Consider the following 27,863-nt stretch of genomic DNA (forward strand, 5'->3'; position numbering starts at 1 on the left):
TCGGCTGCCATACTTTCTCCCCTCCAACACAATATGGCAGGCCCTCATTTTTCAGTAAAAGCATTATGTCTGCCATTTTGTAAAATTGCAAATGGCCTTTGTACATGCACTTTCTTTGCATACGTTTCTATGGGTAGGGACGCTTCTTTTTATCGTCTCCTTGGGGGCCCAGGGTGTTTTATATGGACGAGAGTGTTGAGGGAAACCATAGGGGTGCACAGGCAGCTTTTTTTGTGGGGGCGCTCTGCTTTTGTTGGCTCTTAATCTGGTTCTTCTCTCAGTGCCGGCCCTTTCAGAGAAGAGAGGCCACGTCAGCTTTTCCTCACCCCTTCCCTTTTTGTGTCTCACCCAAAACTGAAAGGCCCTGTCTGGAAGTGTTGTCAGACCAGAAAAACAAGAGTAAGTGACATGTGACAAGGAAACAATGCTTGGATGTGCCCGGCCAAAGTAAGTGGCCCCATCTGCTGCGGGCGATTTCTCTCCTGCCGGCTGTCTGCCACCTCAGGTGAGAGGGGCCAGGGAGCGAGGGCCGTGCTGAGATGGTGGCGTCTGCCAGCCGAAGCACTTGGCATGGCCGGGAGGGCACGGGCGGCCTCGCGCTCGCCGGCGGCACGCAGTCAAGCCAGCGTTTGCACAAGCGCAGGTTATCCGTCACTCATCAGGATTCCGATGCCTCATCACTTTCCCATGGTGTACACACGTTCAGCGCAGGACAAGAGTGTCAGCATGTAATGAAAGGTTTGATTCATGGAGGGCGACAGAGGCGGAGGTCATGGAGCTCCTCCAGATATGATCCTGACTGATGCTGATGGGGGAGCTCTGAGATGGGGGCCATAATTAAATGTCCTTGTGCCTTCATCAAGTCTCTCAGTCGCAGCCGTATACATCCACTGTCCTCTCGTGCTCGGAGCTTATCACTCTGACCAGCATGTTACTGATATCGATCGTCTTCACTTCTCACTGGAGTGCACTTTGACAGAAATGATATGAAACTTAAGCAGAGCAAAAAAGATTTAAAAAAAAACATCTATTGTCAGAAATATTCCATGGATTTTTTTTTTTTTTTTTTTTAGGAAACGAAAATTCTGATGCAATATCATGCATGAATAAAGGCGAGTAAAATTAACATATATAATTCAATTCCTGAATTATTCAGTGGAATGTTGTTGAATAAACCATGCAACGAGTGAGATGTCCCCTATAATAAAATTCTTTTGAAATATCTTGTAAGCACCGTTTCGAAATCAATAATAATCTTCACAGTGTGCATCAAAGAAGAGAGAAATGTGTTGGGACAAAACACAACAAACCAGACTGTTTGCATACCGAGCGTCAAATGTTTATTGAAACTCAATTAGATAAGTTTGAAGTGAGTATCATGTGGTTCCGACAAATAATGTCATTTTGTTCAGAAACTGTGGGTGGGAAAAAAAGTTACACCCGCAGAGAAGAAAGCAGAAGTGCTCACAAAAGCACTCGGTGACATTATACATTGACATTTGTGCTGATCGCATTGTGCACATTTTGTTGAATCTGCTTTATTAGAGAAATGCTGTTTTTTTTTTTTTTTCCTCCGTTGCTATTAATTTGTGTTTCTGTGGGCGTGCAGCGCGAGAACAGAGAGCTGTGGTTAACCCATTGTGAAGTTAGCCGTCATCATTAAGATTCTACAGATAACAGGCATGCGGATTTCTACTGCTCAGCATTATAGGATCCCAGACATCAAAGGCAGGTTTTCATTCTACTGTGTCTGCGGCAGGGGGAAGAAAAGAAAAGGGGAAAAAAAAAAAAAACAGGAAAGGAGATATGGAGTCAGGAAAATAAGGCAGACTGGGAGAAGAGAGAGGAGAGCATGTATACGTACCTGCTCCAGTCAGGTGACACAATGCTCTGTTTGCTGCCACGGAGGGTCCCTCCTGCATAGTTAGCTCCTTGCTAAATTGGCGTCCTCTCTGATTAAGTGGCACGGTCCTTAATAGCGCCACGGCTGAGTGCAGGTTGGTTCACTCTAAAGATCAAGTTCATTTCTCAACACGGTCATTAAAGTGCAGGTCGGCGTAATTCAAATCAATTCACTTATGTTTGTTTTTTCCGCTGTCTCCATGCTTTCTTCCTGTCAGCTCTCGCTTTCATGCAGCCTCCTTTTTTTTTTCTTTTTTTTTTTTGTAAATATCTAATCAGTGAAAAGGTACTGTTAGTGTTTTTCCTTTTTTACAAATAGTGTAATGCCATTTCCAGTTCTGTTACACAGATATTTCAATGAAGTCCCCTTTAATTCAGATTACATTCTCTTTCAGCGTGGTGCCATTATGTTTTTCTTTTTTTTTTTCTTTTTTTTTTGCCATTACATCAGAATGAGCAGTTCCACAGTGAGAGTATTGAACGTACAAGAGAGAGAAATATGCTGTTCTCCAGTATTGTGCTGGATTACAGAATCAAGGTCGACTCACAAGACACAGAGCAGCATTATCCCTTAATCCTGTGTTTTGGTTTCAAATAGCCTTTTTACACCTAATCTTCACAAGTAAAATGACAAACATGAATACTGAGGTAGGTATTTAAATGTGCATTACCTGCAATGTTAAGGTCAAAGGCTTACGCTGACTTAAAGTGGCTCTGTATTTTGTGAAAGAACAGACGATCATGTGTTTGCCACTTATTTTGTGTCGGCTGTGTTGCAGAAGACGAGGGAGTCTTGTGATGAAATTCCCGCAGGCAGTTTCAGATGGATAAGTCTGGGAACTTTCCATCCAAAACTATGAATCATCTCTTGTTTGTTTGGTGTTTTTTTTTTTCTGTTTTTCTTTTACATTGTAATAGTTTGAATGAGGATTAGGCACGACACGAGGGAAACGTGTGATGTGCATTAACTAACCCAGTGTTACATGAAAATGTGTAATACTACAGTGGTCGACAGAACAAAAACTACTTTGTTTCATTATTATGGGTCTAAGATACAATTGATACCCACAACACACCATCTTAATCCTGCATCAAATGGAAGAAATATGCCATCACAAGGACATTTTGCTCCAGGAAGTGATCTGGACATTGAAGCCAATCTAATCTTCCCAATATCAGTCCCAATTCCAACACGCATCGTGCATGTCGAGATTGTACACATTAACTGCACGATGATTGTGGAAATAATTTTCTGTTTGTTTGCTTAATAGAGATAAACATGCCAGTCTAGTGACATGGGTGCAGGACAATAAAGACAAATTGGCAGAAAAGAATAGCTCACAATTTTAGAGACATAACTGTGAAAGTACTACATTTTCCTCAGTGGACCAAAGTAGCTATTACATTATTTTAATGTAAGACTGAGTTGTGATAATCAATAGTGCAATTACGATGTGATGATGAATTTTGAAATGCCTATATCAGCTCTCCTCTCACCTCTCGGCCCGTCGTGGTAGCTGTCCTCACGGTCGCCGCCAAAGTGACACCATTTTTCTATGAGGGGAGCTGACGGCCAATCATTTGACTGGCTGAAGAGTGGTAATACATGGCACATGCGTCCAGGGCTTCATCTGATAGGTCAAATGTTTGCATGCTCAGTGGGAATGTTCGGCACATGTAAAGAAGGAAAAAGTGATTTTTTCTTATTCGTTGCATTCCAGGCAGGCTCCATGTGTGTATTATGCATTTTCATATCCCGATGATGATGAAAATATGATGTATCTGTGAGCGCTGCTGAGAATACTATCCGCCCCCCTTGCTTTTTACCTCTCATCACGTTTAATTTGGCCCGCTGTACTCGAGCACTGGGAGGATGAGCTTCACTGAGTCAACAGATACAGCGAGTGCACGGGCTCCAGCACCGAGGCAGTGTCTCCCCTTGACCAGGCTGGTCTTAGTGTGTCCGTCAGGCTCAGCTGTGGCGGAGCTGGAGGAAACTTAAAGGTGCTGTGAAAGACTAAAAGTGGGCCAGCCGCTGCTGCCTCCTGTTGACCTACCTTGTTCAGAGGGTCCAGGTACAGACTGATGACAGGACTCCTCCTCAGCGGACCACATTACTAATGTGTGAGGGTGCAAGAGGAGCACACCCAGTGATGAATCACTCCCCTGCACCCATGGCATCCTCATAAGTCAAGAGTAAAAGTGTTGAGAGTGCGCTCGGTAAAAGAGCTCCTTCGTCGCGTCCACTGTAGAGAAACTACCGTCCAGGCCCGGTGGAAGAGGGGAAGGGGGGGGAGGCTAAGTGGTGCACGTCGCGCATAGCCTGAAGATCTCCCTCAATCTTGAGGAAAACATTAGTCCCTCTTGTGGGTCACTTGTATTTATAAAGCTCATAGAACTTAGGAAAAGTTACTTTCATGCTTGAACAGAGCTCCTTTTTAATAAATGAGAGTAATCTACATTGCGTTGATGTGGACCGCCTCACCGGACCAACTGCATTACCTGAAGTCACAGAGAGAACATTAAATATGTGTTAGTTTAAGCTGAAACAGTTTTCTTCTGAGGGTCTCCGCACCGAGCAGTCAGAGGAAAAAGGCTTTGCCTCATTATTCACTTTGGTGTTTCAATAGAGGGAATAATGGTGAAATTGTTCAGGTTAAAAGCGGTGGAAATTTTTTTATAATTTAGAGGTTTTGAAATAGTTTTTCTCTGGCTGGAAACCGATGTATCTACGGAAATCTTGTACATCACCCTTTGTGTCTCTGTTTTCTTCTTTTCTTCTTGCCTTAAGCCAGAAGGTTAACTATTTTAGTTTACACGCCTACCTCCCCCCAGAGCTGATGTCGGGCTATATTGGTGATGTTGGGGGAGTGTGTAAGTTTGACGCTCGGTAATACATCACACACTCCGGGGGGTCTCCCTGGTATGCTCCTCAATAATGAAGTTCATTCGTTAACTTCCCCCTCAAAGGCCAAGTTCCCCCGCTGCCCTTTTCCAACAGCCACTGCAAGTCTTACCAGAGTCACCCAACCAACAGGAAGAAAAAAAAAAAAACACATCATCATGCTTTTCCCCTTGACAGGCTCAGTGGTCGCCTTTGCAGGGCATGAAGAATAAGCAGGTCCATTACCAATCCCTCATGCCTGGTTATAGCCATAATTATCACAGGGAGAATGACCTGCTCTGTTTGGTTTGCCGTGGAGGGGCTGCGCCTTCCTAATCACCTCCTCCTTTCCCTCCTGTCGTCCTCATGCCACGGAGATGGAGCTGGTTTTGGGGGAGTCTTGCCAGTTCATTAGAATTCACAGGGTTCCACCTCCCTGCCTAGCCAGGCTAAGCCTCTCACACAGGCTGCCATGCCTGCGATAATCTCCCCTCCTCGTTCCCTTTCGCTCCTTCTCTCTCTATCCTCCTATCCCTTTCCTTTTCTGCTCCCAAAGGCGGCTTCGCACAAAAGAGATGCAGTGCAATTCATTGTCGGATCTGATTTCTATTGATCTATTGAAAAAATTTGCTCCCTGAGATATGTGATAGCACTCCAGCAGTGCTGATGATCTTCTCCTTACTACTGCCCTTTCTCATCTGTTTAAACAAATGAATAAACTGATTCACTCTGGCCACTTGAAATGACAGCCTTTGTGGGATGTATATTTTTTTTGCGAGGGTGTATCAATCAATTGAGCATCCGGCTCCGGCGGGCAGCGGGTAAACACTTTTGTTGCCTCTGAAGTGCCCAGAGACAGAAAAGAAATGGCCAGGCAATCCACTTAGTTTAAATCTAGCAGAGAAATAACAGCAGCGACTAAACTGCCACTAAACAAAATAGCGACTGAAAAAAGCAGCTGAGGGCGTTTGATGTTTTTCATTGAAGTAGTGTAGCGCTCATCGTATTGTTCACAGCCTCTTGTCACCACCCCACTTATTACCGCGAGGGGGTCATTTAATGTGAAGTCTGCTTTAAACAACGCGAAAAACTTGGTCGGTCCACGCAGGACAAATTGGCTTTGCTGCCATGGTGACACAGCACTCGACAAAAACATCTGACAATTCAATTGATTTTGGAAATACCAGAGGCTCTTATTTTTGTGTTTGTTCGAGTAAAAACGATTTAAATTTAGCTCTATAAATAACCGTGGCAATAAAACAAGAGGCTATAGCCTTGTCAGCCATTCCACCATAAGCACTGTCTTGTTGATTCTGATTACATGACAGTTGACAGGTGTACACTTCACCTATGTAGGAATGACGCGCTTTCATATCTCTTCCTTTTGACCCCGCTGTTCTATAAATATTGTGCTTGTGTGTATTTGTATTGAGTGACAGACTGAGACAGAGAGAATAGTGCTGAGCTGGCCCCGGGGCTGCTGTGCATATAAAGGATGAAGGCCAGTGTATACAGTCTGTAATATACAGTCATCTGATCAGCGTAAGATTGTAAAGAAAACACGAGACTTACCTACAGCTGCCACCTCGCCAGACTAGACGCGTTGTTCTTCTCCGTGGAAAATCCGTTAGCCGTAATGAGTTAACAACATTTCCTGTAGCTACGCATTATACGATAAAAACCAGCACATAGCGGCGGCATGTAGTATGTTTTTTCAACTCTCGCTGCTCTTATTTAAACTTGTCTTTAAATGCAACCCTCCCCACTTCTCTGGACATAGCCCAATAGTGTCCTCTATTTTCACTGAAATAGATATTCCCTTTGTTGTCTGTGTGATTTATTGAAGTCTTCCCACAAGTGGAAGCCCCCAGGAAATTGCCTGGAATGGCCCTAAATTGGTTTATGATTGTGTGGTGTGGGCCGGTGCTGTTATGGTTCTAATATTATGCCCTCCACTCCTTGGCATCTATATTAAATTGATCTGTATTGTTTTCATGGAGTGCCTGTTGAAGCTTGTTAATTCCGCCGCCGCTTCAGGCTGGTGGTGCCGTTCCAAAAACGCCCGGGTGGCTCCGTGGTGGAAAATGAGCATCGACTCTCTAAAGTACGGCACAACAAAAAATGAGGAAGCCCATAACTGTTAATCCAGCTGGGGTCAGAGTGCAACAGCGCACGGGACGACAGGGTTTTTTTTTTTTTCCTTTTCTTTTTTTTAGGCCAGTCCAGAGCTGTAAGAGTTAACGTGGATCAGCTGCATGGTGAGTATGTGCGTGGAATGGCTACTGACAGACTGCTAATGAGGCCATTATCAGCTCTGGTCGTCTCCTCTCCTCCTGGGGCACCAGTGGATGCTCTGCACCACATCTCAATTGAATTCCATTCCACAGGGCTTGTTTACAGTAAATACGTTTGCTTCAATTAATCCAAGACGAGTGCGAAACACATGACCGGGCCCGTCTAAATGCTCAAATTTAGTGTGTTGTGGCTGGTTTCCGCTCAGTCGCAGCCGGAGTCAACTACACTGTCACGATTTCTGCTCCATACTCGGGGGTAAAAATACGTTATTGGCTAAAATGATTCTACTGATGGTCACACATCAGTGATCTCCACATTGATACTAAAAGACATTTGACCATCAGTGTCTTTGTGGCTTGATCAATGCCCTAATGAACAAGTATTAGCATTGGTATTGGCACACTGTCACTGGTAATGAGGAGCAGTCAGGGGAGGGTGTGATGAAGAGCAAATGAAGCAGCTTTGCAGGAAACATTTCTCCTTGGGGAGGCCTGGGCTTTTAAGGACAATTATATACAGTCAGAGGCAATATGTCTGTTTTGAAGCAAAACGCATACAACAATAGCAAAGTTTTTTTTATTAGTTTAGGTTTTTCCTAAAGGGCCACCTCACCAAAATTTCGACAAAATATATTTCTTTACACTTCACCTGTTGTAGCGTCTTGCTTTGCTTCCAGATCAATAAAATGAAGATGAATGGAGCTTCTTGTGCTCTCAGTATTGAAAACATCAAGTTCTTGTGGCTACAGTTTATGTGATGACTCATTTTCCTTACTGTACATCAAAGGTTACTCAAAGTCCAATTAAAGGAAAGTGACATAAAAAAAATGTATTATCCTTACTAGTGATTTATTTTAACTTTTAACCTCTGATGTGAAATTGATCAAATCTTATCAGTTTATGGCTTCATTGCATAGCAACAGTGGAGAGGTGACAGGAAATCAAGGGGGAGAGACATGGGGAATGACGGCAACAAAATTCCCCCACCTGATCTGAACCACGGCTGTGGTTCATGCTTCCTGTGAAAAAATGTCAGTCACAACGTCTCTGTCCCCGGGAAGTTACCACGTTACTCTGTGATGATCAACACAACAAGGACTGTCGGTAGTAAGCAGCTAGTGCGGTGGTTGCGAAAAACAAAAGCAGAGCTAATGTGGACATCCAGTGATGCCTGCTCGGGCCTGTGAGAGCTGACCAATCAGGGGAGACTGGGCTTTTCAGGAGGAGAGCCTTAAAGAGACTGCAGCAATGGGCAGTATGAGAAAAATGTGTTTTAAACATAAGGCCACGTAAATATTTAGTAGGAGCTGATGAGACAAGTTAGAAGACAGTGAAAGTCGTGTGAGACCTGTGGTTCTGTGTGTTCTTGTCTTTAAATGCAAAGAGTCGAGCAGCTTTTCTTTCTGCACCGAAAACGATTTGGTGAAAATTTTGTAGTTTTCACTTTTTATCTTTAGAAGTAGTCAGTATTTGTTTGTTGTTAGCTTGTAGGGAAGTTACCTGAGATCTGCACTTATTTGCCACATAGAGATTGTAAGCAGACAAAACATTCCCTCCTTCCACCCCCTCCCCTGACGCTCAGATGGTAATATGGATGTTATCCTCCTCTCAGATTTTCTTGGATAACCACCCGGCAGACTCAACCCCTGCTATCACGTTTTTGTTTTGCTTTTCCCTTAACCATTGCTCAGTGTTACACCACAGTGTGTCAAGCCACCATTTGGTTGTAGGGAGAATGAGGCTGCAGTCAGTTTCAGAGAGACGACCACAGATAGTGGCAGTTAAACATGTTCCTGCGTGGGCCCTGGCCCTGACTCATCTGGTGAACTTTTAAGATCTTGTGGGACGATGCCAAACATCTAAATGAGACGACTGTGCCGTCTCTGACATAACGTTGTTTTGAATAGTTTACCAGGGCCTGTCTGCGCATAGTTTGTATCCCATGCACGCTCCATTTGATGCTATCAGCCTCTGAATGATATTTTGTTCATTAGACAGTGTGCAATAAGAGACCAGTGTTGACACAACGTGAGTTAATGTGTTTAGTGTCTCTAATGGATCATAGAGATCCTAATGAAACATTGTCATGGGAAGATTTATGTTGCAAGTTGCTGAGTCCTCATTTCCATTTTATATGTGGTTCGAGGTACCTTTATTCAATGAACTGAACACAATGGAAGGCATCAGATGGATATAGATATTTTGCGTGCGAGACAGGAATAAATAAATAATAAAAGCCTATCATACTATCACGCTGTTGGTATAAAATTGTTGCCGAACATCGTGCCGTGGCAAAGATACAGTGCTGCTGTCATGGTATTAATATTAAACAACTGTAGAGAATTCCAAATGCACCTTTAAAATATCCAAATTTAAAATATTGGTGATGCAAATCTTTTTTTTTTTTTTTTTCACCCTTTAACTCCTAGATATCAGATATTGCAGCCTGAAACGGAGGCTGTATGATGTTTGTCTTGTAGATGATTTGAGCGCCAGCTTATTCATGGAGAAGCCAAATGCAATGTGGTTATTGGCCAAGGCTGGATTGCACTAAAACCAGAATATTGTATCAGAGAGAGGCAGCTGGTTAGGAGTCAGAACAGATTATCATATGAGAGAGGATGAGCGAGGAGAGGGGGAGGAGAGACAGAGAGAGGGAGAGAGAGAGAGAGGGAGGTAGGGACTGGAATGGGAAGCAGGGGGCGAGAGCGAGGGGCACGGGAGGGAGAGAGGGAGAAATGATAGCAAGAAACTCATCGCCCAGTCGCTGTGGGGTGGAGGGGATCATCCAAACCCTTCCGTCACTATCTCCCCTTCTTCACCTGTCAGAAAGAGTGTGTGAGAGCTGTCGTGTGTGTGTGTGTGTGTGTGTGTGTGTGTGTGTGTGTGTGAGTGAGAGAGAGAGAGAGAGAGAGAGAGAGAGCAGGGCATGCGGGTCCTCTGAGAGGTCAGGGGAAGAAGCTGAGGCTCCACTCATCTTCTCTCTGTGTAGGGCCCACCGCTGCTCGCAGACATCTGGCCTCACACTGATCACTCATATCTACAGACAGGGAGGAGGAGAAGGAGCGGAGCGCTTCGATCTTTGAGCCACTGAAAAATTACAGATCCCTTTTTATCCAGACTCTCCACTTCTCCTTTTTTTTGTTGCTTTCTCTATCTGTTGTTTCCTCTGCTACCCCCCTCCCCCCTTTCCTCTCTCATCCTCATCTAGCCTTTTATCCCCTCTTTGACTCTTTTTTCTTATCCTTGACATTGCACCATTTTTTTATTTTTTATAGAAAAAACCAAGAGGGTAGAAGGGGCGCAGAACACGAGCATGAAAAAGTGGTGTCTGCTCAAACTGGTTCTCACTTTATCCTTATGCACTATAAAGATAAGCCACAGAAGATAGCGGCGAGTGTGCTGTGTCTAGCAAGCCGGTATACAAGGCTCTGACTGCAATCAGTGGGAAGAGGGCCAGCTTCCCTGCCTGAGCTCTCAGCGCCCCTACTGGCTGCATGCTGTGCCAATCAAAGGCTAGTGGGTGGGGAGCAGTCAGACATGAACACTGATGTCACAGTCACATGGATTCTGGTGTGGTCATGCTCGGAGGCTGAGAGACAGAGCTGTGCTGGCCAGCTGCTGCTGAGACAGCAGTGGAGGGCTTTGCGCTGGTGATAGTTGTTCTCTTATGGACTCGAAGCTTAATGATGTATTTTGTGATTTCAGCTATGAAAGGTAAGAGCAAAATGCATGCTGATCCTGCACCCTGAGTAACAAGTAGGGAAGTACGGCTCCGCTATTCATAGCCTGCCAACTCTTTGCATTTCATTTGCAAGGCATGAGTGTGACAGAGAGAGAGAGAGAGAGAGAAAGAGAGAGAGCGAGCGAGGGGAGGTGGAGAGGGAGAAATACAGTAATACAGTTCTGAATGCATGCAAGTGAATTAATATTTCTTTTCACGCATGAGTAGAATTTACTCTTTTTTTTTTTAAATCCAGAAACAGAGGTAGAATTCTTTAACCTATACAAATTTGTAAAGATATTTTGCTTTGCTTTTTTAAAAATTATTCTCAGTGTGTGTTTCTCTCACTGCTACTGTTGTGTGGGGTGCTGTGGAAACCACAGCCGGCGTAATCTTTGCACGGGCTACGTCTCTGACAAGAGCAGCTCCCGAGCTCCAGAGCAGAAGTTTTTTTGGCGTAGATACGAGGTAGCATGCAGGGAAGGGGGGCAAAGGGTCGTATAGGGAGGGAAGGGGGGGGGTAAGTGTCGCTTTTCCTTTCTGCCCCGTTCTTAATCCTGTTGTTCCAGTCCAGAGGACGTGTCTGTTCCGAGGGAAGATGTGCGTGGCGGTGTTGAACGTGGGTCGCAGACGGGCGACAAGGCACTGGCGCGACTGGCAAACTGTGATTCTTTGAGTTGATACTGGTGCATGTGTGTATATCTGTCTGTGTGTGAGAGTGTGTTGTGTTCCACTGACCTATTTTTTGGTTAGTCGGGTTTACATGTGTGGCCATGGGAGCAGGACTGGGTCCTCCCAGTCGCTCTGATGTTGATCTAGTATGCTTAATCCAAGCTCTTCCACCCCCTCCATCATGCAGGCATACATGCGCATACACACATCCACGCAGACAGACGGCGAGAGTGCATTCAGACAGCCCGGCACACACTTCGCTCATGCATGCTTGCACACACACAGAAAACACGCACATGATCGTGTTTTTACATCCATATGAATACACTCTCTTTCTTCCATATAGAGAGAAGTGAGCTGCCGGATTTAAAACATACGTGCTCACACGCACTCATGAAACAATCAAACACAATAACCACGAGGAGGCACAGGCTGCTGTCAGTCTGGATTGAACGCAAAATGTCAGTAATGATCATTTGATGCGATGCTTCCTGTTTTTTTGGTTTTCCCACCTGTTCAGAAATACATTTACATCTGTGTGTTTTAAAAATCAGATTTACCGTCAATTCAAAATGCAGTGGAACATATTTAAAAGACTTGTGTATATTAACATGTATAGATATAATTAAAAGTGCTATTACTAAATGTATATATTGCGATAATTATTAGTCATTCTGATAGGAACCCTTGCAGCTTATCTGAATTTGAGTGTTTCCACATTAGTTTGCCACCTATGCTGTTAACTGTCTTCTTCCTCTTTGTGTGAAAGTGGTAACTCTGAGCACAGCCTTAATTTCCTTTTTTTGGAATTCATATATAAAGTGAGACTCACAGTTACTGGTGACACTGTGTCAATTTGAGAGAGAGTGCGCGCTTATTTCCAATGAGACCCATATGAAAAATGGCCTTTGACCCAATGTCCTTTGTATGCAATTCATAAAGAAGAGCTTTATGAGATCTCACATTTTGGGACACAATCGAGTGTCTTTTTGCTGTCCAGCATTTTTAAATCCTTTTTTTTTTTTCCCAAAAGTGTGCCGTTTACACTGCAAATTAATTTAGAGATATTCCCTCTCCTCCTCACCCAGTGTCATTTTTTTTCCATCTTCATCAATTAATTTAATTCTGATTTAATTTTAGGCATTTTCTGTTTGTCATCGGCAATTAACCCATACAGAAGCCAGTTTCTGCCTGTCTGCCTGTCCTCATGTCTTCTTTTAGCCCTGTCTTACCCCTTATTGCTACTTTCAGTTTGATAGGAGCTGCTCCCTCCATGATAGGTTACTGTGACAATGTCAGAAATGAAATTAAAATGTGAACAAGCTGTATAATTGGAAACTAATTTAAACGGCAGTGGTAATTTCTGCCTGAAAATGGTCAGTGAAATGGATGAACAGCACAATGACTCGCTGCCTTGGCATCCACTTCCTTATTGTTATTTTAATATTGTTCGTGCTGCACGTGCTGTTTTTTTTTTTGTTTGGTTTTTTTTTGGTGACTTTTTAAAAATTGTTTTTTCATACTGTAAACTACAAAATAATGCTAATGTATTATACCAAACATCTCTATGTGTCTCTGTGGCTTTGTTTCTACCCTGCCCCCCCCCCCCTTTCCACTTCCCACCTCTCCCTCTCTATTCAGCCTCTCTACCACACCACTGCCTCTCAAGTACCTAATTACCTGTAATGGAAACATCCCTCTCATTACCCCATGCAAATTAACCAGCCTACTCAGCACAATTAAGACGAAAATTCCAATTACATAATTAAAGACAGTTGTTTGATGTGTGGATCAACAGAAAAAAGGTAAAAAAAAAAAAAAAAAAGAGAGAGAAAGAAAAAAAAGTGCATCTCATCTACAGTACAGATAATTAACCCTTCAAAAAGAGCATTGTTGTGGCGAGGTATACGTAGCGGCAGTGTTCATAGCATGGCCCAGTAAGCCACGAGAGTGCATGCAGACTGAACATAAATATGTGATTTAGCACAAGTGTGTACTAGACTGTGAAAAATGTTCTGGGGCCGTAGAGAAGGTGAAGCCAAATATCTTGTGATAGGCGCTTTAAGGCTATGTTAACAAGGCTGTAAATATTTGCTGTAGATTCAGTAGTCTTTGTCTCTTTCTATCAGTGGCCGATTGAAGTGCTCACTACCAAGTGCTGCAGGCTCTCACACATTAAAGCAGAGGTTAACAAGATTGGCTATTATCCAGTTAGGGACTGAGGACACGAAGAGCCAAAGGAAAAATCGCCACAGATTAAGGGTAAGGTAAATATAGCACAAGTCACCAGCAAGGGTTTAAAATAAAAGACCCAATTACAAAGAGGGAATATTTTAAGAAGTCTTATATCTGATGTTTAAAAAAAGCATTTATTTTAGTCTGTGATTAAACTTGTTTTACTTTAAGTGAGTTCAGAACCTTGACATTGATAGTACAAAACTCAGTTTCGCCTCAACTGAAATGAGCATTTAAAAAATATTTTTTTAAGGATCATTTACATGTTGCAGTCAAAAAAGTGGCAAGACAAACAGGAGTGACTCTGCCAAATGTTGGGTGTGTGTGTGTGTGTGTGTGTGTGTGTGTGTGCTTCAGCCCTCTCTCTTGCCTCTTGGCTGGCTGAGGAAGTCGAATGGCGTCCCCACAGGTTATTAATGTGTGCGAGGTGTGCCAGTCTGTGCTGTGCACACTCAGACGAACATCCCGGCTGCCTGCCTGTGTGTGGAGCTACTGGTTAATGAGATATTGACTGCCCATTGAGAGCATGGATTTTTGATTTGGCTCCATAGAAGTTGGGGGGAGGGGGAGGTGCGAGGTGAGAAGAAGAGACCCGTGATGGGCACAAACTTATGAATTTGATGTTCTTTGTTTTTGAATTTCCAATAGTTGGTGTTGTTTAATATGATTATTTTTTATTGATAATTCTAGCAAGTCTAAACGATGGTAATGACAATACCATGAAATACAATAAATAAAAACTGAGATTCTTAATCTGTCTTAATCTTAATCTTAAACTGAAATCTTCCCAGCCATCGTATTGATAACTGTGGAATTTATTGTCACTATGTGTCACTTTGTATCCACGTCTGAGTTCTTATACTGTACAAACATTAATCTGCTACTCCATCCGAGTCATTACCAGGGTGCCAGACAGCTCTTGTCAGTCATCTTGTCTTGTCAGTCACACCTCGTGGTTTTGACAGATTAGTCCAATCGCAGGCAAGGTTAAATGACTCTGCTGTCCTGAGCCCAATCACCCAGCGGGGTACAACAAACAGCAGCGGCTCGAGATAACCATCAAGGCTACATGAGATGATTTTTGTTCATTCTGCAACATCCGCACTGGGTTCATGCAGGGTTCTCGATTTGGCTCCCCAGTCAGGTAAAACACCGAGCTGGGCTTAGTCAAATGCCTCTAACTTAAGGGTAATTTCCTACTTTACTTTCACTCTGTATTTCAGGAGTCACTTATAGATCCTTTGAAGTGTCTCCCTGTCATGCAGCATTTAGCTGCTGATAGAATACTTCCTCTGTCAGCGCTCCTTAGATAATCATATACCACAGTCCATGGAGTTAAAGAACATTTTTACTTTCATTTTTTTTCTCTTTCTTCCTGTAGCTTCCGCCGTAGAATATGTACAAAGGCTGTTCACAGAAACCCTTTGCTCTGCATTCCAATGAATTTTTGGTCATTTAAAATACAGCTCTGCAAACTCTCGGGGTGAACTTCTCTGCTCAGATTATTTAAAAAAATGTCAAACACTAAGATTAATAATGAGAATAAATAACATGTCTTCGGCCTCACGTGCCCTGTTTTACCCTCATAGGCTTTGCCACTCGGGGCTCAGAAGTTAACAGTGTTTTAAGAGAGTGAAGGGTGAATTTTTTTTTTTTTCCTCCCCTGTACTTTCATTCTGAGCTTGTTTCGTACCATTGTTTTTTTTCCCCTCTGTGGGCCTCTGGAGGACTGTCCATTGGCTTTTTGAAGTTGCATCAAAGAGGAAATGGGGGAGAAAAAGCATTATTGATTTTGCGTTTTGTCTGACTCAAACACTGAGGACAGAGAAACACATAAGGAGTTAGGTGTTGGCAGTGGGGCAGCTCCGTCTCTTGTGTGTGAGCTAAAGGGAGACGGGGCGGGGGGTTTTTGGGGGGGGGGGGGGGGTAGAAGGTGAAGAGGAACACCAGACATCGCTAATACGACTCCCGCTGGAGTCGTATGCTCAGTCGTCTCGCTTCCATCAATTCTCCTCTCCTTTCTTTTCTTAATGGTGGAGCGGATAAAGCCCCGCTACCGTACGGCTGGAGACAAACCCTCGCCTTTTGCCGGCACGTCGGATAGCTTTTCCTCCTCCTCCGTCAGGCCGGTGACTCCCGAGCTCTGACAGCACTCTCCAGTTGACCTGCTTTTCCATGAAACACCAAGCTGCTCTCTTCTCAGTTGTAATCAGATCTCCCTGCTAGGCAAGCATGCCGGCAGCAGGCAAGAAGAGGAGTATTGTTTGTGGTGGTTTATCACCTTTATCCTCCTCCTGTGTCAGCCCAGCAGAGGTGACATGAGAGTGGAGTACTTTTCTGGTGTTAATGTGACCTAGGGTGACTAAAAAGGAGCTCAGTGACAGCCGCTGATAAGGGCTGTCACCAGTATCGCTCGCTCAGCAACCGTGCTATAGAAATATGGTTTGGCCGTGTTCTTTGAACTTTGCTGGGAGTGATGTCCTAGGTTGCACGTATGGAAGTCTCTGGAATTTGCATGAATAAAAAGCACTGTAAATAGCGACGGCATTGCCAGAATTGCAGCGAAAGTATGCCGTGTAGTCGGTGAACGAGGAAGGGTCAGAGGTCACAGCATGCTAAGTCACACTCCCCTCTGCTCCAGGGAGAGCGTCTGCGGCATCTAGGGACCCCGGCGGGGGATCAAAGAATGAAAAATGAGAGGTGCATGGAATTTTGATGAGACAAGGGAGCAGGCAGCGTTATAACAAAGATCGTCACAACATGCGCTCCGTCGCTTGATTAGAAAAGGGAGAGAAGTGTGTGAGGCGTTTGATTACATGTCCCAGCAGAGGCCATTAGGGGCTCTACTTGTAGGATGGCATCATTTACACTCATCTGATCTGGAGTCTTGCGCTGATGAACAAACAAGGATGTGTGTGAATCCTCCTGAGCACTAGGGGGTGCTCTTCAAGAGAGACAGCAGATGTGAATACCCGAGTTTTTGAAGTTGCCTTCTAACTTCACCGTCCCCCGCTCGCGATCAGTGCTGGTTCCATGTCACCATAAAGCAGCGGAATGTAACCGAGCACGTTTGAATCTTCCCAGAGGAACCTGCGCAGGCCTCGGAGAAAACTGACGCTCAAGGATAGCAGCGTTAGGCCCTCCTCACCCCAAGTAAGATGCATGAAAGGAATTTTAACATCATAAATAACAAAGAAAAACAGCCTTGCCAGAACGGTCTGCTTAAGATTGATTTTTATGCACATGCATTCATTTGAAATAAAAGAAATGCTGTTTCAGTGCTAATTACAAAGATGAAAGGAAGTCGAATGTGCAAGGCAATGAACTTTGTTTAAAGGCGCAGCACATGGCTTATTCAGGGACATGGTGCTTGAATAAAATCCAGCCCCATTTATGTGACTCCAGAGTAGTGTTTGTATTTGAAACTGTATTTACACAGTTGGTACAAAGAGGAGAAAGATGCGCTCCTTTGCACGCGAGTCAGGCAGCGGAGCCAACTAAACAATGCGTGCACTAGACAATGAGTGTGTGCATGTTTCCCAGCCGGAGCAAAGGGGTTAACTGGCTGTGGAGAGATCCTTGACCTATCTGAGATGAGCTCCCCGCCCCCTCCGGCAATGTGGAATATCTGATTGCTGATTATGAGTTTATTCCCCATCGTGCTGAGCCTTTTGCATGTCAGGATCCATTCCTCCCCAGCTGAACTGATTAAGGAGCTGGAGATGATGCTACAGCTCTCAGCGATTGCTGAAAGACTCTCAGAGAGCCTGGTAATCTGGAGTGCAGCTGGCAATCATCCACCGCTGACTTTTTTGTAGGCTTTTGGGGTTGTTTTGTTGTTTTCAAGTGGGTTCTTTGGCATATTGTTGTCTTTGTTCCCCTGGGCTTCTTGTTTCTGGATGAGAGCTTTCCTAGTGCTGAGCGCAGGTCCTTGTCAACCTGGCTGCTCGGCTCAGCTCAGCCCAGTCCAGCCTCGACAACAGCAGCATCAGCAGAGACCCTCGCTCAAAGTCTCAGGATGTGCTTATGATCACCTTCTTACAGGAGCCTAATTTGGGGGAAAAAAAAAAAAAAAAAAGGATCTTCATCCCAGATCTAATAAAGCGCTCTCTTTGCTCATTTTCACGGCTCCCAGAATCCAATGCACGGGACAAAGACATCAGATAAATTGAAAGAAATAGCTCCCCAGAAAACGTGTCCCTGTGTAAACTTTCAAGGGTTTACGTGGCGTTCAGTGGATTTCTGTTGCAAGGAAACAAATGGCTTTCTAGCAAAGAAGACTGGCACGGCTGCTTTATTTGCTTGCAGGGATCTGTCGCTTAGTTACAAATCAGCAGCTGTCGTCTCTAAGTTTTGTTTTTGTCAATAGTTGCAGGGGAGAGGAAGACAGTCGTGTTCCTACCGAGCTGATGGCTGTTTTAATGCCTTTAATGTGTAACTTGGGGCAACAGAGGAGGAATCTGCCCAAACAGAGCATTCTCAATTACTATCAAAGCTGTACAGCCCACTGCTAATGACGTCCTACTGTCAAACACATCACCCACAGTTTCACAGCTCACTGCTCGAATGCATATATGTTTTCTTAGCCAGAGAAACTACAATCAATACACTGCATACCGTCCGGGTAAGACTAAAATATCACCAGCAGCATTATGTGGTTGTACACAGGCTCAGTGACAGATACACACAGTCTAATAAACTGTGGAAGAAAGCTGCCATTCGCTCCTGTGCATTTTGTATTTGAAGCATCGTGCGTACGGCATGTTACTGTTCTTGGATCCTGCAGTCGAGCTAATGGAGCACCAAATGTGACACCAACAGTACCACCAGTAAACAAATGTCCATTGTCTCGGCCCTGCTTCCTTGTGTAAATGAAATGTTGTTTTTTTTTTTTTTATGGTGCTACGCTGCTGTGATGAAAGACGCCAAACATGCTCCACACGAGAGTCGAAAAAAACCCACAGCGTCTGAGAAGTGATGCGTGGGAAGCTCCTCCCAGACTGTGTGCGTTTCTTGGAGGGGATGTCTTTTTTTTTTTTTTAATGAAGCAGGAAACATGCATATGAGACTCAATTATTTCACCTCAAATAATTTATTCCATGCTGCAGTTATACATCATCATGTTGATCATTTTTAAGTGGATGAATTGCTGCCACGGGTCAAATCTAAAGCTCAGGACTGCTTTTTCAGTGACCTGTCTTTGTTGCATAAAACACAGACGGATTCCAACTCTGCACATTTTCCTCTCTACTGTACCAGCCTCCTTGTTCGGGGCTCATAATAGCTGTCACTGTGGTTAAAGTAAAGGCAAGAGGGCCAACAATCAAAGGCATGATGGGAGATAGATAAAAGCAGCTTTTCCTCAAATTGAGAATGATCAGAGCAAAATTGCTGTACGTTTGACATACCTTGCCCACTTGAGCGGGTAAGGATGTTGTTGTTTTTTTGTTTTTTTTTTATCTTTTGACACCTGATTACGCCGGGCCTTTCTGCTTTGATCTCAGCAAGGATTTTTTTTTTCTTTCTCTTGATGTGGGATTATTATAATTTATACATAAGGGATTTTTTTTTATTATTTTTTTTTTTTTGAGCCTCAGCAAACTTGAGTAAACATAGTATACACATAGTAGATTAACATTGTATTCATTTACACATTCTCATTAGCGGGCCCTAAGGTAATTAATCAGAGACTGCGGTATGTGAGGGAGATAGACACCGTTCAAATAATTTATTCCTTTCTACTCTTACCGAGCGTGAGAAAAAGTGTCTGATCAATTCCTCCCTTAGATGTAGCTCTTTGAAGAGACACGCGATGTCTTATGAGCGCACCACCACAGTATTTATTCTCTAAGAAACAGACGGCTGCGGACCTTTTAAGTATATACTGTACAAACATTGCAGGACGTTGTTGCCTCATCCTAATAGTCCACAATTCTCTCACCATAGGAACCCCCCCCCAATTAAACTCACACAGTTGTAAAACATTCACTTTGCTGTCTTATGTTGCAGCACTGCAGCTTCTTGTCAGAGGTTGTGGTTTATTCTCTGTGTTCACAGTTCAAAATAACCTCAAGAATTAACACTTAAAATACAGGAGGCCAGTTGCTAAGATTTGTGTGCCTTTTTATTTTGCCTCAAGAACTGCAGATTATTTTCCAGGCACCTGATCAAACACATTTTTTTGTATTTTACTGTTATGTATATGCACGCAATCCAGAAAATAACATTAATATGCCTCTACAACATGCTAAATTTCAAATGACTATTAGTAAATGCACCGTTAAAAACACAAAAACGTAATCGAGTAATGCTAGCTGACATAATGGCTTCATGAAGTAATGCAGTATTAGTAATGCCCTCCTATTAAATGCTACCACGCAAGGTGCTCGCCTGACCTTCAGCAGCAACCCCGGCTATTAATAGACAATCAGTGACAGTTTCGCTGCACATCAGCAACAAGGTGAAAATGATTGCTCAAATTCCAATATCGATATGTTGGCCGATATTCAAACATTTCACTTGTTGTAACTGAGGAATGACATCAGTGCACTGAAACAGTCAGCTTCACTGGAAATATAATAATTTATAAATTACCTGATTACCTCTTAATCTGTAAGAAAAAAAAAAAAGGCTTTGATATTGGTGCATGTCGGACAACATACATGCTATATCTGTGATAATATCTGCAGACCATCATATTGGTCATGTCGGTTTTCTCTAATGTAAAAACAATGGCTCGATCTGCTGCATGACAACTCTGCCAATGACTATGTGTAGATGGCTTGATTACTTGCTAATTTGCAACCATTGTGAATTAATTTTCTGACTACATAAATGTGCCTTGAGGGCAGCGTCAGCCACTGATTGGATAATTGGTAGCTGCCCTGTAAATCAGGCGCTAACTGTGCGCATTTGCACAAAGGACAAATTGTGCGAAGGTCCTGAAAAGCACAGCGCGATTTCAGAAGCTGTAACATTTGTCTGGAGACTTCATAAAATATATTAAACTCTAAATCTTTTTGCTGTAGATAAGTTATTTAGTCATTTCATGCCATTGGCACAGAACTGTAAATCCAAACGAACAATTCGGATGGTGTTATTTTTCGTATTTGTCTTCGTTTCCATAATGTTTTTTTAATTTTCATTTTTGGTCAGTTCTATCACATTAAAGTTTAAAGTAGGGGTGGTGGAGACATCCGAGGGATTGTTCAGTTTGTACTGTAAACTCAACGCTATCCATAGGCGACAGATACTTTATGGCTGCTATTGATGTATGTTTGTGGGATAGATTTGATGTCACAATGGTACGTCCCTTGAACAACCACAAAAGCCTCCAATGATGACAGGTTTATTTTTAAAACTACACGGAGGGCTTTCTGCAGATTAATCCCAGTGTATGGTTCCCATTGTGAAAGAAACAAATTGGGCTTCACGGAATTAGTGTGTTTGCAGCATAAATCTCAAATCTATTCCTGACACATACAATCTTGTTTAATGTGATTGGATGCTCTCACATTCGCCTTTGAGCGGAAGCGGAAGCGAACTTTCCCGACCAGATTAGAGCTCGAGGTGTGGTAATGATGGCTCGGTGTTTCTCTCCGTTGACCCAGGTGTGTTGTCTAAATACAATATGGATGTGCAGGGCTGCCTGTGTACTCCGGTGCTGGGAGACTATTTGCTGAAGGTCATTTGGGATCATAGCGTGCCATTAATAATTCCTGAAAGCATCCAACATCTCCATCTGTTCTCCTGCATCCATCGCTCCACTTCAAAGACAAAGGCAGCATCTGCAGGTAAGCATTAAACCTGCCCCCGGGCTAAGATGTTGGAGGTGGGATTCTTTGTTGAGAGAACATATCTCTGGTCATCGGGTCATGCTGCTCATATATTAGCCAATTAATGTTTGTATGTTCGCTCGCACAGCTTGAACCTTTGAACACACAAGTACACAAAGACTTACAGATGCACACTTACCGAGTGTGTTTTCTTTCAGCTTTCACTGGCTGAATCCAGTGTGGCACAGTCATTCCACACATACCCTTGCAGGCTACTGGCCTCTCTACAGGGATGCAATTACCACCCTCCATCGAGTCTAGCCGGTCAGCTTGACAAGGTGTTACCGGAGGAATTATCAAAGCTGATTTTAAACGAAGCATTTAATTACGTGCATTGTGTGTGTGCGTTTGTGTGTAGCTGACCAAATTCACCTGTGCGCTGGGCATACAGCGCGGCAGAAAATCTAAACAGGTCTCAATGACAGACCCACTTCAGACGCGCGGGAGTCCTGCAGGGAGTAAATGGATGTTTGGCAGTGGCATGTGCTGCCCGGGCCTGGTGGGCGCAGTGGGCGAGGAGGCAAGTGCCTGGCTGAGTGAAAGATGGCAGCGTGCAAGGAGAGTGTGTGCACACAGCTGAGGCTGTGACAGAAAACAGTGAGAGTTCTGCTCCTGCTGCTTCATCTTCCCCCTGCCAATGATAGATCTCCGTTTTAATTTGGTTAATAGCACGAGTCCAGCGCTCACAATGGAGTCGGGGCGGCATACGACAGCCATTCCACCGGCTTTTTCCACGTTGCGTGTTTGGTTTATTTTGGGCAAAAATAGGAATGGAAAGCTTAGCTTGTATGAAGATATTTGATAATTTACTGTAACATGGAGAGTACAGCGCATCATTCCATGAAGCTTCCAATTATTCCTGCTTCACCCCTCACATGTGGTCTGCTGATAAAGCACCTGTGCCCATGAGTAACTCCACCATCTTTCAGCCGTGGGCTCTCGTACTGTACTGTAGGGCTGACCAGTGAGTCTACTCAAATCACCATCAGCTCCAAACTGCTTAGCCTGGCCAATTTGAATTTCACATCTCTGCTGACTCATAACCCTGTCAGGACCTCTCTTCTTTATCATGTCTGTGCCTCCGGTGGACTCTCATCACAAGCAATAGGAATTAATTATTCAGATTAGAAAGTGAGCCACAATTACTGTGATTTTTGTCAAAGGCTTTGTTTTAGCTTAATGTTTATATCTGATCGGGACCTCGCTGCGCGGCCAAGATTGCCTTTTGAAAGCAATTATTTTGCTATATTTATTCATTCATGACATTTCGGCGGAAGTTAATGGCTGTGTCAGAACAGGCGGGAAGGCGAGCAGGAAATGATTTTGGCTAATGACGCACTCTCCGAGCAGTCAGGTAAGAGCGAGTGCGCCGGCCGCTGCCCTGGACAGCGGCTCAGATCAACATGATAAAGAGGGACTGATTGAGCGGCGTACATCCACAGGAAGCTGAGCGTTGGGGTTCAAGGTTATCTGGACAAATCAGACTCCTGTTTCCATTCATCCCCTCCTCACCCACCAGCCAGCCCTTCCTGGGCAAACCAGCAAATTAGCAATTCTGATGTCTGCAAGCAGGTCTGGCAAGGGAATGCCTGTGAATCCTAATGCCATGATTAAACTTTCATATCCGTCCGGGGGAAGTGCTGCATATACAAAATAAGCAATCTCTTTTTATTTTTCAGCACTTTAAGTAAGGCTGTTGAGATGGGCAAACATAAACCCTTCAACAGGGTTAAATGGACCGGGCCTAGTGGTGGGCGGGGGGATGATCCTTTACACAAATCACTCAAGTCTTTGTCTCTCTTCGGTGAATATGATTAGTATCGATATGCTTAATGTAAGAAACTGTATGTGATTTGACATGCCACAGCAGTCGCAACCATTATTCCACTGTGCCCGTGCATCTGTAAGCAAGCCCAACCCCCAGTCCTCAACACTGTAAATGCTACTACTTGATGTGGATTAACATATTAAATGGTAATGTTTAGGGAAATGGAATACCCAGGCAATGTTACGCTCCTCTGGCCGGCCATGCTGAGTGGTCGGGAGAGAACGTAAGGGACAGGGAGCCTCAGTCCAAATAGCGAGCCGGGCCTGGATGTGGCCATTATGTAAGATGGTCTTATCAGGCTCTACCTCCTGCTGAGCCAAAGCCTAGCATCCCTCTGCTCCCCCTTCCTGGTGCTCCCAAAACATGGGCCTTCATTAGCAGGGCTAAATATCCCCGTTCTCTGCAATCTCTATCATTTCTTGCCTTGAGGCAATCCGATAATTACCTGTTCTCATTTCCCCTCCTTCTGGCCAGCAGGGAAGTGTTCTGACTTGCATTAGTTTGCATGAAATATTATCAGAATATTGCACATTTCTCCATCCTGCAGCCTCTGACACGAGAAATATGGAGTCACAGGGGCTGTGATTGACAGGTGTCTGTCTTTAATGTTCCTCTGAGAATAGCTGCTTTGTTCTGGAGCTACAGCAAGAATTCTGATAGAAGGAGGAATGAGTGCGTAATGTGTATAAAGGCTTTGTTGCTTTGTTTAACCCCCGTCTGCCATTATTTCTGGGCAGTATTGTTATGCGTTACATCGCTTTTTTGTCACCTACAGTGTAGGTGTAAAAAGAACTCAGAGAATTTCTGAATTTAAACTCATCAGTGAGTTTTCCCCATGGATAACTCGGCGTTTAAGTAGTGTAGCATCTTCCTCTCCGTGAATCCCGTGTGTGCTCTGGGAGAGAAACCGATGAGTACACAGCACACAATGCCTGGGAGGGGGAAGCATCTTGAATGGTCGTGGTCAGCGTTATGGTCAGGAATTCCATCCAGCTGCAAATATTCTGCCTCATATTATTCATTCCTATCTGTAATAATGTCCAGCGGCTCTGGATCAGGAGATGGATAAGCTGTACGACTGAAGGCGAGAAGCTCCCCTTGGCCTAACCGCTGCAGACGGTATAAATCACGTGTGATCCCCCTAATAAGACGAAAACTACGTCAGATCTCGATATGATGCAGTGCGTTCACATTTTCTTGTTATAAATGTCTGCTGCTGAAAAGCCCACATCCCTGTTTCAAATATTGCCGTTTTTAGAAGGGAATGTCATGCATGGTATTTGCCAAAATGCATCTCTGTTGTACGGCAACGAAGCCACAAACAGGAGACTTTTTGCCAGCAAGATTGATTGTAGCCAATTTAAGAAATGTCTTTAAATGTCATTCGGTAATGTGCATTGAAATTTTAAAGGAACTTGTGTATTAAGCAGAGGATTCCACTGATATGGGCTTGTTGTTGATGCATGAGCTTAAGCCCATTCAGTGTCTCGCCTTGCTGTGGGAAGCAGTGATGATTTTGGACTTTGTGACGGTCACTTTAATCTCTAATGAAGGCTCGTCCCTGGCTCTGCTCAGCCCTCTGATAGCGGAGCAGTCGTAAACAGGCCTGTCAGGGGGATTGCAGCGCTAGCAGTGCAAATGGCAAAGAAAACCCCAGGGACAGAGCCATGCTAGCATTATGGTCTAATTCAGATATAGCTCGGAAAATGACATGAGAAAAAAGCTTCCACTCTGCCTCGCTAGCTCGCTGTGTGGCTGAATCACAGAATACCTCTGAACTCACTTTTCCCTCCTTAATATACCCACATTCATGCGAGTATACGAGCCGCGTTCCTGCGCAGTGAGTTGGTCAACAAATCCCTCATAATAACTCAAATACCACACAGTTTATTTCGGCTGCAAATAAACACTCTTCTTTTAAGATTGCATCACAAATTGACCATAAAATTTGTGTTTCTAAATTCAGTCACGCCGCGTTATAGCATATGCTCCTTTTAGTTTTACCACATTACCATACAGATGAAGACAATTTCATGTTTAACATTTAGTTGGAGATGTAAATGTGTGCTCAAATGATTCTGTGAAACTGATTACTGGTTGCTCTGTGTTCTGACACATCCTGTGCTCATGCAGCATGTGCGACAGCTGGTTAGTAATTAGAATAATCTTCTCCCTGGTAGTGATTTAGCTTTCATGACTGCAGCTTACCTCAAATTGAAAATAAATTTATAGATAAATGCCTTTGCTGTTCCAGCAAATTATACCGCTGTAACTCAAAGGAGCCAAGTTGTTTATTTTGGTAGTAAAAGAGCAATCAGAGAAAACAAACAAAGCGCTTTATGAGTGCTGTCAGATTAATAATGATGCTACCCAGCGGTGATGATACAAACGATTATTTTGCAGCACACTCTACCCCACCTCATCATGGTAATTATAGATACTATATCATTATTATATCAAGTATTCACTACAGATTATCAAGATAATTGAAGCTTGCTCCAGCATTGCCAAGTTCACCGTAATGCCAATAAACTGGGAATTAAACTGTGCAGGAGAGAGACACACACACACATTCTGTTACCCACAACAAACCAGCACCGGATCGGTCTGGTGTGTTTTCATGTTCTCTCGCATTTTTTTCTTAAGTGAGCACAGATACACACACAAGGACACACACAAGCACACACACAAACATCAGTTGACAGTGTTAAGATGAGGCTATACATGTGATACATTGTTTTTCTCCCAGCTTCTGTTCTGGTGTATCTGGGCAAATCCCGTGGTGATGAGGCGTAGAATCTGTCATGGAGAAGGCATAAGCCTTTCATATGCATAGTAGAGATAAGAGGCAGCCATTTTATCAGGCGAGCTGTCGCTCCAACATGCTTGCGTGTTCTCTGTCCCCGGGAGCGCCTCCAGAAACATGTCCCTTTAATGACACGGCCCGCTCTCGCCAAGAGGACGCCCAGTTTGTTCCGAGCGCTAACCTGACAATTATGCCAATTACACCAGGCAGCAATGTTGACAAACACACCAGGAGAATTGTTGCAGTTGATTGGTAGCTGTGTTCCGAAGTCCCCCCGCTGTGACCTCTTCTGTAATCTAACTAGCATGGAGGAGAATTGCAACGGGTTTTCTAGAAAATTCCCCAAGCCTTGTGTTCTTTTGTAACGGGGCGATGTTCGTGCCAAACGGAACAGGCAGAGAAATTGATCTAGTGTGTCAAGAAGGCAGAGAGAGAGAGAGAGAGAGAGAGAGAGATCATTCCTCCCGCTAGTCACCACTGTATGTCATTTGTCTCGATTCATAAGGAGTGTCGCGTTTCCTGCCGGGCAAGGGCAACATGTAGAAAGTTGTTGCGGTGGATCACATTGCCTCTGAGGATTAGATCCCAAATACTGACCCAACACCATTAGCTGCTACTTATGTAACCCTTAAAGAACACGGCTGTTGGCACCTGAGCATAAAGCTTAGCAGCCTACGGAGCGAGGCAGGAAGACGCTGCCGATATGGAAGCATATTAACAATACAGCGGCGGCTCACCTGCTACAGCGTGAAGTGTGAGTGCTTGGTTAGAGTACACAAAGGCTTTTTCAGCAGGTTTTTTTGAGCAAGAACAGCATTGTACTGCATCAGCCTGTTTGCAAAAAAATCTGTTTTGATAAGCACGCATCTTTTGAAGGCAAAAAAGATGATCCCCCTTTTATTTCGGAGCACTTAAACTTCCAAGCGCAGCACATGATTTTTTAATTTCTGTCTCCAAATAACAAGGCTCCGCGTGATTGACATAAAGCTGCAATTTCACGCGAGAATAACACACTGCCGTGGAGTTATTAGACCAGATATTTCGGCGTATTACAGGTTAGTATTTCTTGTCAGGCCCTTAGGTTCTCTCGCTGAACAACAGAATTTATTTACTCTCGAACTGCGAGCAGCTCTTAGCTGCGATGCTACACCTTGCAGGGAGATTTAAAGGCAATAACAACCGCAGATTATAGTTTAACACCGAGGTCAGGAGCTATTCTATAACAGTTCACTTGAGCTCTGATCTGGTCATGTAAGCACAGGGCTGAGAGCAGCTGGGGTTGTGCCGTGAGCGTGGTTTGTTTCTCGAGTTACCTGAGAGGTGAAGTCACACCTGGTCAGTGTGAAGCGTCATCGCCCACTGAGAGCATACTATATCTTTTGTAAGTGAACGGTGATATTCACAGGCAGGCAGTAGCATGCGTCTGCTGGCCTGGTCCAAGTGAGCGGCGCTCAGTGCCCTGCATGTCCCCCCTCACTTCTCTTACATAACCCGCTGCTAAGCTGGAGTTAGCAAACATCAGAGGTCAGCTGGTTATTGGGACAGAGGAAATGTAGTCACTCACTGGAGCACTATTTACAGTAGGAAAGAGGGATTGCTGTGTGAGGCAAACCATTGTTTTCCTCCTGACATTTGTTATGAATTCAAAAATAAACATGTTTTGGGCGTTCATATTCGGAACAA

At 44.0% G+C, this 27,863-nt stretch overlaps 1 protein-coding gene across 2 annotated transcripts in view; it reads left to right on the top strand.

Annotated features, from left to right (window-relative positions):
• The window catches only part of roraa (RAR-related orphan receptor A, paralog a), a 184,146-nt gene that overhangs the window by 132,604 nt on the left and 23,679 nt on the right, over window positions 1-27,863 (top strand). Inside the window, exon 1 of one of the 2 annotated variants that reach the window (XM_037107868.1) lies at window positions 10,668-10,797. The exons of the other annotated variant lie outside the window; for it this stretch is intronic. Coding sequence (XP_036963763.1) covers window positions 10,767-10,797 — 31 coding nt within the window. The 5' untranslated portion in view covers window positions 10,668-10,766. Of the gene's footprint in view, window positions 1-10,667; window positions 10,798-27,863 lie in introns of those variants that run through there. 2 annotated transcript variants of the gene reach the window in all.

This window comes from Acanthopagrus latus, chromosome 8 (assembly GCF_904848185.1).
Source record: "Acanthopagrus latus isolate v.2019 chromosome 8, fAcaLat1.1, whole genome shotgun sequence".
Classification (NCBI taxonomy): domain Eukaryota; kingdom Metazoa; phylum Chordata; class Actinopteri; order Spariformes; family Sparidae; genus Acanthopagrus; species Acanthopagrus latus.